At 42.6% G+C, this 14,531-nt stretch overlaps 1 protein-coding gene across 3 annotated transcripts in view; it reads left to right on the top strand.

Moving 5' to 3' along the window:
• The window catches only part of ZFYVE26 (zinc finger FYVE-type containing 26), a 56,582-nt gene that overhangs the window by 21,577 nt on the left and 20,474 nt on the right, over nt 1–14,531 (top strand). For all 3 annotated transcript variants that reach the window (XM_016131215.2, XM_016131213.2, XM_016131214.2), the window contains 13 exons: nt 762–881; nt 968–1,132; nt 1,690–1,908; nt 2,533–2,635; nt 3,460–4,205; nt 5,411–5,607; nt 6,633–6,737; nt 8,264–8,386; nt 8,767–8,943; nt 10,292–10,538; nt 11,210–11,308; nt 12,321–12,484; nt 13,486–13,622. In XM_016131215.2, coding sequence (XP_015986701.2) covers nt 762–881; nt 968–1,132; nt 1,690–1,908; nt 2,533–2,635; nt 3,460–4,205; nt 5,411–5,607; nt 6,633–6,737; nt 8,264–8,386; nt 8,767–8,943; nt 10,292–10,538; nt 11,210–11,308; nt 12,321–12,484; nt 13,486–13,622 — 2,602 coding nt within the window. The remainder of the gene's footprint in view (nt 1–761; nt 882–967; nt 1,133–1,689; nt 1,909–2,532; nt 2,636–3,459; nt 4,206–5,410; nt 5,608–6,632; nt 6,738–8,263; nt 8,387–8,766; nt 8,944–10,291; nt 10,539–11,209; nt 11,309–12,320; nt 12,485–13,485; nt 13,623–14,531) is intronic.

The raw sequence follows: 14,531 nt of genomic DNA, 5'->3' as shown, positions 1-14,531 counted from the left end.
AAGAAACTGTTTAACAGCTGGGTTAAACAGGGCCCACCTTGCAGGCAGGCCTGTCTAAGGATAGCAATCTCAGGCCTGCCGTGTTGCCTCTTTTCTGCACACCTCTCCAAGTCACGTCTGAGCTATTGGTTACAATTCCTTTAATATTCATATAGTCTTTCTAAGAAAGTGTACTGTGTCATAAACAATACTATTTTTATCGAACAATTCCCCTCCCTCTCATCTAGTACTTATATTCTGAAATGAAAGGAGATACTATTCAAGCTGCTAGTAACTGAAACAGTTTCATGTCAGTCAGTTAGCAATGAACTTAGTACCTACTGTGTTTCCAGATAATCCCAAGTATATGGGGTACATATAATAGATACTCTGTCCATAAAGTTGTTTAGAGTCTAGTCAGGGTGTTAAGATCCCTTAAAGCAGTTAGAGAAGACAGATAAGACCCCAGCTCAAGTCCTTATCTGAGGGTGCTGCTCAATGCAAATCACAAGAAGTGCCTATTTGGCTTGGGACAGTAATTCCCTAGGAGTGCTGGACTTCGTCCTGCTGCTGCTGACAGCTGAGGCATCTTGCCAGAGATAGCCCTGAAACCACATACATAGTAAAGCTAGGTATGCTGGTTGTCACCCAGAATCACCGAGCATGTGTTTCCTCCTTAATATTGGAGAATATAAAATATTCCAAGTAAATACAGGACTGAGTACCAGTCTCTGAAAGTCCTTACTGTTTTCTGAATTCCCTCTTGCTTCATCTGTTCTCAGGTCGACGGCTAGACCATGTATTCCTCAATGCTGATGGCATTCGAGGTTTCCCAGTTGTTCTTCAGCAAATCAGTAAGATTCTCAATTATTCACTTACATCAGCTGGACAGACTAAATCAGGTGAGTTGCTTTTCTCCATTTTTTTCTCCTGGACTCAGATCATTAGGTCGGCATCAGACATTTTCTTCCTCATTTGCTTTCCACAGAGAGTGTAGAAGAAAAAGGGGGAGGGCCTCCACGGTGCAGCATTGCCGAGCTGCTTCAGATGTGCTGGCCCAGCCTCACCGAGGACTGTGCTGCCAGCCACGCCACCCTCTCCCAGCAGCTGGACCAGATCCTTCAGTCGCTGAGAGGGGCATTAGAACTGCCAGGTACAGGCTCGAGTGCGTGGGAGCAGATAAGGCCTGAATTGGGGAGAGGAAACAGCTGAGAACGAAGGCACACTTTGGAGCAGAGACTTAGAACTCCGGTGGTGGACCCTACGAGCCCCCTAGTTAGCGGGCGCCTGACTAACTCCACTTGTTCGCCTGCTTTTCAAGTGAAAGGATGGCTAACACTCCATTAGCTGATACATTTTTCTTATTCCTAATGAGATATATACCCCGAAGGTACTCAGTATCTACTGATGAACCCTTCTCCAAAAGATTGCTATGTTCCTCATAAAGCCATTCCAGCCCCAGAGACACTGAGGTAAAAACAGAACTATCCACCCCAATTTCTCCAGATTCAAAGCTCTCCCTGGCTAAGAATCACTTGTTCAGGTGACCAACTTAGAATTTTGTAGCTACTTTGTGAGTGTAGCACCCAAGCTGTAAGATGCCCCATGCAGCATAGAGAGGTCCAGTTCACATAATTTTGTTGGAAATTGATTCAGAGCTGGATGCACAACTAAGGCCTGCATCCCTTCTCCTACCATTACTCCTCTCAGAGCCCAGAAGTACGCCACTGTCCTCCCTGGTGGAGCAGGTGGCCCAAAAAGCTCCGGAGGCAGAGGCCCACCCTGTGCACATCCAGACTCAGCTTCTCCAGAAGAACCTGGGCAAACAGACCCCGGCAGGCAGCAGGCAGACTGACTACATGGGCACGTTCTTCAGTTACTGCAGCACCCTGGCTGCAGTTCTTCTTCAGAGTTTGCGCTCTGAGCCTGGTAAGTAGCAAGAAAGAGGAAATAGAATCATGACTGGTTTGCAAGTGTTTAGGACAAGGAAGAGGAAGGTACTCAGTTTAGAGGTTCTGGGCACAGCAATCGCCAAGGAAACTAGATTTATAAAGTCTTCTCTTATTCTGTGATTTATTCATCTTTGTCTCCCCAATACCTATTACAGTTGTACAGCACACAGGAGTGCTCAATAAATTTTGATGGCATTAATGACTCAAAAATACTTCTCTCAGACCTCACTCAGTCCATTGTGGATTTGAGGACCCAGCAGAAGAATCAGGTCTCTCATATGAGTGCCAGACCCTTACTTGAGTCCACAGAGCAAGTATTGAGTGCACTTCAGGAGTGTTGGAGGAGCAGAATAAGCCGTTTGTGGCTAGACCTGCCCACTGAACTTAGTCTGTGGTTGGAAGTCTTTAGAACAGTGGTAAAATGTAGAGAAATTTTTGGTCAGGGTCATGTTGAGAATATCCTTTACCTAGAAAATATCAGCAGAAGGGCTCACAATGTAATCTTCATTTCGACACTCTACTTTTTTATTGGTTCTGGAAAATAGGGCTCTGAACTGTTGCAGTCAGTGGTGCAAACAAAGCACTTTCTTTACCTTTGCAGATCACATGGAGGTCAAGGTAGGAAATCCCTTTGTTCTGTTGCAACAGAGCTCTTCCCAGCTGGTGTCACACCTCCTGCTTGACCGACAAGTGCCCCCAGACAGGTAGGAGCTTCCCCGGAGGAATCAAGCATGGGCCTTTCTAATTGTTTCATTGAGGAAACCAAGGCTCTTTGGGGTTGTGCTTGGGTTCAGGACAGAGAGTGGGATTTTATTCAGACTTTTCCCTTGGTTTGCGTTTATTCTTATATAGCTACATCCAAATTCAGCGTGCCTCTTTCTCTCTTGTCACCTCTAACATTTATATTGCAAGTATAAAATTAAGAGGTTAATCTTCACTTATAAGTACATGAAAATAAAAAATTTGATAATACTTTAGTTGGCTAGGAAGACAAGAATTGTCATATATTGCCAGTGGGATATAAATCGGTATGGCCCATGTGGGAAGGCAGTTTGTTCATATCTACTAAAATTACAAGTTTACATACTCTTGACCTAGCAATCCACGTTAAGGAATTTATCCTGCAGCTTTATTGTACATATGGAAAATTATGTATGTACAAGGTCATTTTATTATAGTTTTATATGTAATAGCAACAGATAAGAAAAATCCATTGTCCACTAACAGGAGACTAGTTGAATTATTATTCGTCTCCATAATGGAATACTATGTAGCTGTAAAAAGGAATGAGGGATCTCTCTACAAAGGGATCTGAACAGATCTCCCTGATACCTTACAAAGTAAAAAAGTAAAGGGCAGAGCAGTATGTCTAATAGGCTATCTCTTGTGTTTAGGAAAGGTGGGGACAGGGGACTAGTTAAAGAGCCTGCATTTACATTCGCTTGTGTAAACACAAAGAAATTCTAAGATTAGGTGATAGTGCCTATGCACTCAGACTTAGCATGCCCTCTGCTGCTCTTCCCTCTAGGCTAGCAGCCCTTTTGGCCCAAGAGGGTCTCAGCCTGAGTGTGCCACAGGTCATCGTCAACTGCTGCTGTGAGCCCCTTGTCCTTTGCTCTTCCCTGCAAAGCCAGCAGACATCATCTCTTCTGACTCACCTGGACATCTTGGCCCAGCAGCACACCTCTCACTGCCTGGAGGACCTCCCACTTCCTATGCAGAGCTCCCCAAAGCCAACTGAGAACACCACATCGGAGAGAAAGCCCCGCTCCTCCCCAAGGGATTCATCAGTCCCAGCCCTCACCTCCTCTGCCTTGGCCTTTCTAAAGTCCCGCTCAAAGTTGCTGGCTACAGTGGTCTGTCTGGGGGCTTCCCGGGGACCAAAGGTCACCAAGCCCAGCTTGTCATGGAAAGAGTTTCGTGGCCGCAGGGAGGTGCCTCTGACTGCAGAACAGGTAGCCCGGGAGTGTGAGCGCCTCCTTGAACAGTTCCCTATGCTTGAGGCCTCCCTCCTGGCTGCCTGGGAGCCCCTTCGAGGGTCCTCTAAGCAAGGACCAAGTCTAGCAGCGAGTCTTTGTGGCCAGGCCAGTCTCTCTACTGTCCTCCTGGGCCTGCATTCTCCCATTGCCCTGGATGTGCTCACTGAGGCCTTCGAGGAAGCCCTGCTGGCCAAAGATTGGCCCCGGGCCCTTCAACTCACTGAAGTGTACGGGAGAGACGTGGATGACTTGAGCAATATACAGGATGCGGTCCTGAGCTGTGCTGCAGCATGTGGTGAGCAGAAAACTAGGCCTCTCTCCTTTACTAGTGGTAATATTATTTAGCATTCACTGAGAGTATCACCACCTTTGATCCTCACAATAACTCTAGAGAAAGGTGCCACCATAATCTCTTGATATGAGTGGAAACCGAGGCTCAGAGGGTAAGAAACTGGAGCAGAGCTTAGAACCCAAGTCTGTCTGAATTTAGAACATGTACTCATAACCAATATCCTCAACCCTACATATTAGACTCATTAGAAAATTCTATAAACTACAAATATCTGAACTCTACCCCCAGAAGCCCAGGATGAGGGTCAGGCAGATGTTTACTTTAAAGCAAGGGTCAATGAATTTTTTTCTGTAAAGGGCTTTGAAAGCCAAACAGCCTCAGTTGCAGGTACTCAGCTCTGCCATTACAGCATGAAAGTGGCCATATATGATACATAAACAAATGAGTGTGACTGTATTCTAATAAAACATAAAAATTGATTGTGGGCATGTCTGAAAGCTCCGACTTTGCAATCTCCCGGGAGATTTTAATTTTAACCAGAGTTGAGAGCCAATGACCTACAACACTCCACTAGGGGGAACAGGTTAGATGTGCTGTAAGGACCAGCTTCTGGGTAGGGGCCTAACTTGCCCTTTGGAAAGGAGAAAATCTGTCTTTGAGGGGAAGAAATCCACCAAATGACTAATTATGCAGTCTTATCAGTTTGAAATCCGTTGTTTAGCTGTGATATGGGTGTGGGAGAGAGTGATCTACTTAGTAATAATGACAGAGGATGTCAAGGGAATGAAACTAGTTTACCTGAAATAACTTGGAAGTAATTATGTATGACACAGAATGGAAATTGCAGGAAAAGCTACAAGTTCCACTGACAAGTCTGAAATAGCGCTGTACGTGCAGCATGCCAGAACATGGAGAGCTTCATCCGTTCTGTCTGTTCTTTCTTCCTTCTCCCTTTCCTCCTCTTTCCATTCTCTTTCTCCTGTCTCATCAGAAAGTCTCATTAAGTTTTCATAAAGAGAAACATAGAAGTATAGCATTTATCCTTGTCATATAGTGGTTCCAAGTATAAAAACTATTTAAGATGAGATGGATCCCAAGCACCTGTTTTTTTTGAAATTGAACAAAGCCCATCTCTTAAGAAGTAACCTGGACTCTTGAGCTATTCTAGTGCCAGGCTCTCTGCCTCTGAGCATCTTTTTGTCTTGTAGACAAAGAAGGTTGGCAGTACCTGTTTCCTGTGAAGGATGCCTCTCTGAGAAGTCGGCTAACCCTACAGTTTGTGGACAGGTGGCCCCTGGAGTCATGCCTGGAGATCCTGGCCTACTGCGTTTCAGATACAGCTATCCAAGATGGACTAAAGTGCGAGCTACAAAGAAAGCTGGCAGAGCTTCAGGTGTATCAGAAGGTATGGGCTCTGGCATCAAGAGAAAGAAAAGAAAGGGAACTGCTGCCAACTCTAGTCTATTCTGATGTGATGGTAGATTTTAAGAAACAGAATATCTAGGCCTGGCTTTTGCTCTGCATCTGGCTTCTGTTCTTAGATGAACAGCAAGAAAGCCTCCTATGTGGTCCCTGCTTTATTTACTCCTATCATTATAAATATATGCATCAAGCAAGAATTTAAAAATTAACATTGAATAATGCTTTATACTCCACAAAGCCTTTTCACATATATATTTGAGTTTTGTGTATGTTTTATGTGTATTATATCTTTTTGTTGTTATTGTTCGATAGTTTTCATAGCACTTGATCTCTATGATATCTTTTTTAAAGATTATTTTTCAGCTAAACTTCAAGAGCCACTTTTAAAGGATGCATAAAGTGACACGTTTCAAAAATGTAAGATTTTTGCAGGATATGTTTTATATTCAAGATAAGAGACCCAGGGAGACAGGTTTAGGTAGTACGGCTACATAACAAGTATGTGCTGATTTTCCATGTGAACTTGGAACTGAACAGAGTCCAGAGCTGCACCAGGAAAAGGCAGGTGAAAATGGCAGGTGAAAAGATTTTTTTTCCACTCTTGCTCAGTGCTTTTCCTGCAAAGCTAAATGCTGCATAAAAAGTGATCGTATCGAACATTCAAGCCAGAATATCTTGGGTAGTTCTAAGATGGAATGAGCATGAGACAAATGACCCCAGAAGACTGAACAAGCTGTAAAGCAGAAAAGCCTCAGAATTGTCCTCAGAAGTGGAAGGCCCCAATTGTGGCCTCCCCGCTCAGCCTTCACTCCCTGATTATGCTTCCCCAGTAGGTTCACTCACCTCTCCAAACAATCTTTGCCTCATTTTATTCTAATTCCTCCTCTCTCCTAACAAGGTCTGTTGGGACAGAGACCTAGAGATGGGCCATTCCTGGAAACTCCAGTGACCTGTTCATGGAGACGGAAGCTGCATTGTGGTTTGATAGCTTTTCCTGCCTCTCATTAGATTCTAGATTTGCAGCCTACACCAGTGTGGTGTGACTGGCAGACCCTGAGGAGCTGTTGTGTGGAGGACCCATTGACTGTCATGAATATGATTCTAGAAGCAAAGGTACCATTTTCCTGTGAGGATATTCCCCTTCTCTTTTCAGAATTGCAACTCTTTGGCTGGTTGTGTAGACCCCTTTTCATGAATCAATGTCCACATTTTTTTATTAACTACATCACATTCTTTTTTCTTTGTGTGTGTGCACGTATACACATGTTTATGTAAAATTTACCACTATACAGAGGAGTATAGAGAATAATAACAGTTATGCATTTGTACTGTCATCCTTGTGTTTGTATATACATGAGATTTTCTATACTGTATACACTAGACACAGAATATCTATCTAGCAGTGGCATTGCTGTGTGTCAAACATGAGCATCTCATCTTTACTAACATGTTATCAGTTGTTCTTCAAAGCCATTTCCCCAGCTATACTCCCACTCACAGCTCCCATTACTGCCTATTCTTACCCAGCTTTTCACTTTTTGTCAATAGGACGATGTCTCGTTTTAATTTTATTTCCATGATAAGTAATAACCCTGAATATCTTTTCCTGTGTTCATTGAACATTTAAGTGCTACATAGAATATTGTCTGCCTTTTAAGGAGCTGATATACCATAGTTCAAAATGTAGGTATGCTCATTTGATGTTCAGTCATCCAGGAAACATTTCTCAAATGCCTATTATTTGCTAGACACTAGATAGTGCTAGATGGTGGTGAAACAAAAATAATTAAACTTAGTCCTTGCCTTTGAGCAGCTTACATTTTGGGAAAGAGGAGTTATGTGATCTGTATCTTTAGGTGATTATTATATATCAAATGACAGAAATAAGCCCAGATTATGGTAGGAGCATTGTCAGGGCACCTAATGTAGCCTGAGAAACAAGGAAGCATCCTGAAGAATGTGGCACCAGGCAGAGTTGTGGGAAGGGCATTCCACATGCCACTCTATTAGAATACTTAGACAAAGCCCTGGGGACCCTGTTCTCTGAAGCTTTAAGTCACAGTTAACAAATTGGGGGTGAGGGAGTAACAAAGGGGAGCATAGGTAGAATCCAACCTCCAACATGTTTGTTTGATCCAGGCAGTATTGGCCTGCAGAATTTTTATTTTTTTATATTGATTTCATTACCAACATTTTAAAATAGGGAAATTTTTTCATTAAACTTTTTTAATTTAATTAAAGTCCAGTAACACTTGACGTGCACATGCATATGGCCAAAGCCGAGCAGGCATTGCCTCCTTTGGACAGTCTTCTCAATCTTCCCCACTTCCTTCACATCTCCTAGGGCTGATACCAAGGTTCAGTCGCTGTATGTCATCTGCTTTTCTTTTTTATAGTAGAGCTAAGAGGAAAATCATATCATTTACAGTCAGTGTGCTTTGATCATTTTTATAATTTACCTTGTCACTCCCTATTCCTTTGAGTTTATGATCCTACTTTAGTGAAGTTCCCAACAGCACTTCCCAAACTTTCTTGGGGCTTTAGCAGACTCAAGACTGCTGAGAAAAATCAGGCAAAAGCTGGATGAGTGATAAAACAAGTCATTTAAAGGGACTGAGGGTGTTTGTGTTTCCTTCCAGGAGTATGGACTGTGTGAGGAGTGGGGCGGCCTGTACCCCATTTCAAGAGAACATTTAATCAGCCTACATCAAAAACATCTTCTTCACCTTTTAGAAAGAGGAGATCATGAAAAGGCTCTGCAAGTAAGTTTTGAAATTCTTCCCATTTTTCTTTTGGGGAGGGACAGGAAAGTTAGTCAAATCAGATGGCTTTGCTTTTGCTTAATCCCATGCAAATATCCACAATCCCAGATCTTCCCCTTTGTGTCCTTCAGAAGCCAGTTGTAGTCAGGTTGAGCAGAAGAGGCCTAGCCCTGCATTAGGTACCAGAGGGGTAGCTAGCTAGGTCCAGGATTCTACTGAACTCTGGTCCTGTCAAAACCATCATTTGTGAAGCTATGAGGGTGCTGAAAAAAATGAGTGCAGAAAAGGGGTTAGTTCAAAGTGAATACATGGTTCATTCTCAAATAAAACAAGGCTGGACTAAGAGTTCCTCTACAGACCTCGCTTTTCCCCTCTACCAGCTCCTGCAAAGAATTCCTGACCCCTCCATGTGCCTTGAGATCACGGAGCAGTCCCTTGACCAGCACCCGAGCTTGGCCACTTCTCACTTCTTGGCCAACTACCTCACCACCCACTTTTATGGAAAACTGACTGCTGTCCGACACCGTGAAATCCAGGCTCTGTACATGGGATCCAAGGTAAGGGGGGAAAGTGAGTGTCGGGAAAGCACGCCTGAAGGAGACACTGCTCCCAGCTCCCACTGCAGAACTTGCCCTGTCAATGGCTCTTCTTTCAACCACCTGCCATCCTTGGCCTGTGCCACATGAAATTTTTAGCCTAGTAGCCCACCACATCCTAGTCGAATCCCTTAGGACTTGTTTTTCTCATTTCGCCCTGCCTCCAAAGTAAATTTTATCTGGTCCTCTTAAGTTCTCTTTACGCTTTCCCTGGCATCTACTGTATCAGTGCGTCTCAGTTCTGAGTGTATATTCGAATCATCTGGACTTTTGAAAATACCAGAAGTTGACCTCTATTCCAGATCAATTAAAACTGAATCTATAGGGACAGGGCCTAGCTGTCTTTCAAAGGGATTCTGATGTAACCTTGGAGACAGTAATAGAAAAAAATTATATACTAGAAAAAGTAATCCAGTGAAGTAAGGGTTGAGGAGAGATAGGGCCCTCTGACAGTCTTCTAATAATTCTGATTAGCAGTCCAATACACTGCCCCGGAAATAGAATGAGTACTGCGGGAGCCATGAATAGGATCACTGGCCCACTTGCTAAGAGTTCAAATACTTAAAATGTCACTCAAAAAGATAAACCTTGTTGTTTTGTTTTGTTTTGTTTTGTGCTTTTAGATACACAATATCTAAATGGGGAACTCCCTAAAAACTAGCAGTGAGCAGAGCCAATGAACATATTTCAAGCCTAGCGATAATAACTTCTAGAAGGAGTTTAGAGTCATCATTTACCTGTAAGACACTGGAGGTTCCAGGTTTAGGCAGTCCACTGACATCATCACCTTACATTGCTCATTCTAATAAAGCCTCAAATGGACAGAATGGTGGCTTTGAGAGTCAGGCAGAACTCAACTGTGCCTTGAGAGTTATAAGCCAGGAGTTGGCAGCCTACCACCTGTGGGCCATGTGCAGTCCTCTGCCTGCTTTTGAAATCAAGATTGGAACACAAATGTGTGCATTCATTTATGTATTATCTATGCTGCTTTCACAGTACATTGTCAGAGTTAAGTAGCTGCAACAGAGGCTTTATAGCCCATAAAGCCTAAAATACTTACTATTTGATTCTTTACAGTAAAAGTCTCCTGACTACTCATCTATGTGAAGGTACTTGGAGTATACTTCTTGATTGCTGGAGGATTTAGATAGTAGTCCAGCCTTGCTTCCAAAAAGACTATTAGCCAGTTTCAGTAGTAAAGCATGTGCCTTTTGGTCCCTGACACCCTCCCCTTCCCAGTAAGAATCTTGGCTTTCTTCTGAAGTTAACGTACTATTTTCTTTACTCTGTGGATCTACCCCCCTAACAGGTCCTGCTGACCCTGCCTGAGCAGCACCGGGCCAACTATTCCCACTTGTCCTCTAACCCTCTGCTCATGCTGGAGCAACTGCTCATGAACATGAAAGTGGATTGGGCCACTGTGGCTGTGCAGACTCTGCACCAGCTGTTGGCCGGGCAGGAGATCATCTTCACCATGGATGAGGTTGACTCACTGCTTTCCAGATATGCGGGGAAAGCACTCGACTTCCCGTACCCATTGAGGGAGAAACGATCAGGTAACTGCCACTGCCCTAGATGAGAGTGTTACATCGGGGAACAAGTACCACACTGTATCCTTAGTTTTCATTTCTCTTATTTTGAATTGATGGAGAGTGAAAGAGGAAATAGCAAGCTAACCAGAATTAAAGGGTTGTAGGTAACCACCACGTGCTTAATAACATAAAAGTTTGGGAAACCAACGTCCTGGAAGTGGTATCTGTGTGGCCTTGGTACAGTGGATTCTCAAGTGTCATCACTTTGTATTGAGGATATGCTTTATTTTCAGGGTCACATCAGATATCAAGGATGTGTGAACTGACTCAGAATCCTTGAGAATGAAGAAAATGAAATGAACTGACTGGTGTTCCCAGCCAGCTCCTTTTTCCTGCTCCCTGTCCTCCACGGGCATCATCTTCCACTTACCTCTGGTCATCTTTAGATTTCGTTTGTAAAACCCTGGCATCCGCTTTATTATCTCATGTGCCTTTATAAACATACTTTGTTTTCTAAGGACTGTAAGAAGCATATGTGCTATTGGCTTAGAAGGACCTCTACCATTCTTTTTATACCTAGTAGAATCATGGCATGACAACCAGTAAAACCAACAGGGTTTTGAACTACATGCCTAGCACTGTGAGTAAAGGTGCCTATGATAGAATGATATTCTGACAGCATTTTCTTTCTCCAGGTTCTGTGATTCCCCTCCAGGAAATTGTCAGTCAGACTTCAGACCTCACGACTTTGTCTAGATCACCATCAGCAGAGTTCCCTTCTGCTGCTGCTCCTGGTAAGAACAAGTTCTGAGAGTTACCCATTTTTTAGTTCAATGTTGCCTTATGAATTTCTGATTCTTTTGCCCTTTTCCCATTACAACATTTTTACTGTTTTTCTTGGTTTGTTTAACTTTGTATGCCCCAGAAAATTCAACATATGGTTAATTCTCATTCATGGTAGTAGTATATGCATAAAGTCACCACAAATGCTGAATTAAATACTGAACCATTTAATTCAGGGAAGGTATGTACATGTAGATAGATAGATAGATAGATAGATAGATAGATAGATAGATAGATAGATAGATCGATCGATCGATCACATAGATTATAATCTTAAATTGAAAACACTTATTTTATGAAAGCGATAAAGAGGTTCAGAAGCATTAAATGACTTGCCTGCGGCCACCCCACTATTATTAACGAGAGCTGGGATTCAAACCATGTCCAACTAGCCCCAGAGCAGGAGCTCCGTGCAGTACACCACACTGTCCCCTACCGTCTCCATCCTCTGGTTATCTCTGTGAGAGAGCTGAAATGAGAATGCAGAATATTGCTTCAGACTCAAGATCCAAATAATGTCCATACATGGCATTTGGCTAAAATCTCATCTCTTAATCAGTTTGTTCCCTACCTCTTACTAATTTGTGGAGTAAACTAGGTTATTTGTTTCTGTCGAGTGTCCCACATGCCGAATTTTGCTAACTGCTGCCCTGTGGCGAACTGGGGCTCAGTTCCCTGTGTTTCTGGTGCACTGGTTGATATATCTAGAAGTTTTATTTGATTCAGGCTTAATATTTTTTGGTAAGTATATTTGATAGGTGGTTGTGCACCTCCCGTCAGAAGATGCCAATGCCCAGTTATCTCTCTTTTTCTGATGCAGTCAGCCATTAATGATCATTAACTGGACCCATTATTTCAGTAGTGGTTTGTAAAATGGTGAAATTCTAATTCTGTCATTCCCTCTTCATTTATGAGCTGAACTATTGACCACCTTTTACTCTGACTTCTGGCTCTGACTCCCAGGTGTTTCCATTGTACATTCCCCCAGTCCAAAAGAGAGAAGTGTCCCACAGAATCCGCCTCCACTGGAGTTTGTGCCCCCAGCAACACCCCCTGCCAGGCACCAGTGGGTACCAGATGAAAGTGAGAGCATCTGCATGGTATGCCACAGGGAGCACTTCACCATGGTAAGCAGTGTCAGTCTCCAACTTTATCTGCAGGAGAAATGAAAGGAAAACTCTAGTTCATGAGCCTGAATTTATAGTCCTCATGTCCTCAAGAGTATATCGATATTTTCAAAAGAACTACCAAATCTGAATCTTTGGGTTTATCTTTGACCTAACCAAAGTGTATTTTCTGGATTCAGACAGGTAGTAATGCATTCAGTAGCCTTAAATTCTAAAATCTTTGCCATTCTTATGAAAAAACAAAAAAGGTAGACTGGTATATTAGGAAGAGTCACCAAACATCAGGAGATCTTGTTCCTAGCTCCCCTGTCTTTCACAGTAAGACAGGTAACCTGGTAGTGGTTACCCGTGCTGGCTCTGGAGACAGAGGACCTGGGTTCTAATCCCGGCGCTGCCCCTTCTTAGCAATGTCACTGTTAACTTTTTCAGTCTCAGATGCTCACTTGTAAACTAAGGATGATATGTTACTTTGGCTCATGGAACTGTAAGGACTAACTACAATACAGATGTTATCAAACTTAACACAGTACCCGACTAGTATATTAGCTCAGTGCTTATGAAAATGGTGATATAATTTCTCTGTGTCTGTTCCCTCATCATCTCTAAAAGAGGTATAATATGTCTATCAACATCTTTTAATGAAATGAGGCAGGACTTGTGAAATATTTTGAAAAAAGAACACTTTTTCTACATCAATACCATGTAAAAATCTATTCTGCTTTTGCTGAGAAAGTCACTTCCACAGTTTTCTTGCTGTGCCTTCACATGTTCCTTCACAGATAGGTAGAACTTATCAGGGGCTATTGCAAAACTGCCTGGGATATGGACACCTTTGCTCATCAGCTGAGTGTCCTTTCTCATTAGAGGCCTAAGCACCTGGTGTTCTTAATAAGTCACAGAGGCTGAAACCAAGGATAAATGGGTTAACAATTATACTCTCAGTTCCCACAATGTCACCTTCTTTTCTCCCCCTTCCTTCTCTTCCCTGTGATGCTCTTCAGTTTAACAGACGTCATCATTGTCGCCGCTGTGGCCGGCTAGTGTGCAGTTCCTGCTCCACTAAGAAAATGGTTGTAGAAGGCTGCAGAGAGAACCCTACTCGCGTGTGTGACCAGTGCTATAGTTACTACAACAAAGAGTGAGTGTCCTGCTGCGGGGCTGCTACATTAATAACCAGTGCACCCTCCCCCAGGTTCTTATACTCCTAGGAGTGTCATTGCAAAAATTATCTCAAATCTGGAACAATCATAAAAAGTTCTAACAACACTCACACTGAAATGTCATTAACTCTACAGTGAAATGTTTGACCTTGTTCAGAGAAACTTCTAAGAAAGGGTAGGGGTGAAAGGAAGCCAAGTTCGAGGCTGATATGATCTGTCTGAGATTAGGACACTTGGTTCTTCAGTCCATCCCCTGACTGATGTCACTGATCTTAGTTCACCAACATCTTCACCTGTTTTTCAGCCACTCTTACTCCAGTAGTCTCAGCTGGACTCAAAGGGACATGTTTATACCTGCTGAATGTTTGGATATCACTTTTTCATCTCTAATCTAGCTAGTCATCCTAGCTTATTATCAATGATTGGAAGAGCCTTTTCACTAATCCTATGCTTTCTTACACAGTTCACCTGATGACAGATTTCAGAAACTGCTCATACATCTGGCAAGACAGATCAGGACTTTATGTGGTCAGTCGGTATTGCTCAGTTTTTCCCACTGCTTCCAGCAGCAAAGGAGGGTGAAACTAAGTCTCCTAGAGCACATAAGCCAAAGCAACTATCCAAAAACAAAATGACGTAGCATTCTTTGTATTTTACTTACAGCCTTACATAGATTTTTCATTCTGCTCAATAGTATAATAGCATTTGTGTGTTTTTGTTTTTTTCTACTTAAAAAAAATTTTTTTTTAGTTAGAGTTGACATTCAATGTTATTTTATATTAGTTTCATGTATACAGTATAGTGGTTAAGCATTTATATAATTCACAAAGTGATCCCCTGTTTGCTTTAAAATGAACATTTTTTTGTCATTATTTACCACGATAATT

Source organism: Rousettus aegyptiacus, unplaced genomic scaffold (assembly GCF_014176215.1).
Source record: "Rousettus aegyptiacus isolate mRouAeg1 unplaced genomic scaffold, mRouAeg1.p scaffold_m13_p_3, whole genome shotgun sequence".
NCBI classification, from domain to species: Eukaryota; Metazoa; Chordata; class Mammalia; order Chiroptera; family Pteropodidae; genus Rousettus; species Rousettus aegyptiacus.
The sequence above is the reverse complement of the archived record's forward strand: the minus strand, read 5'-3'. Positions and strand labels throughout refer to the sequence as shown.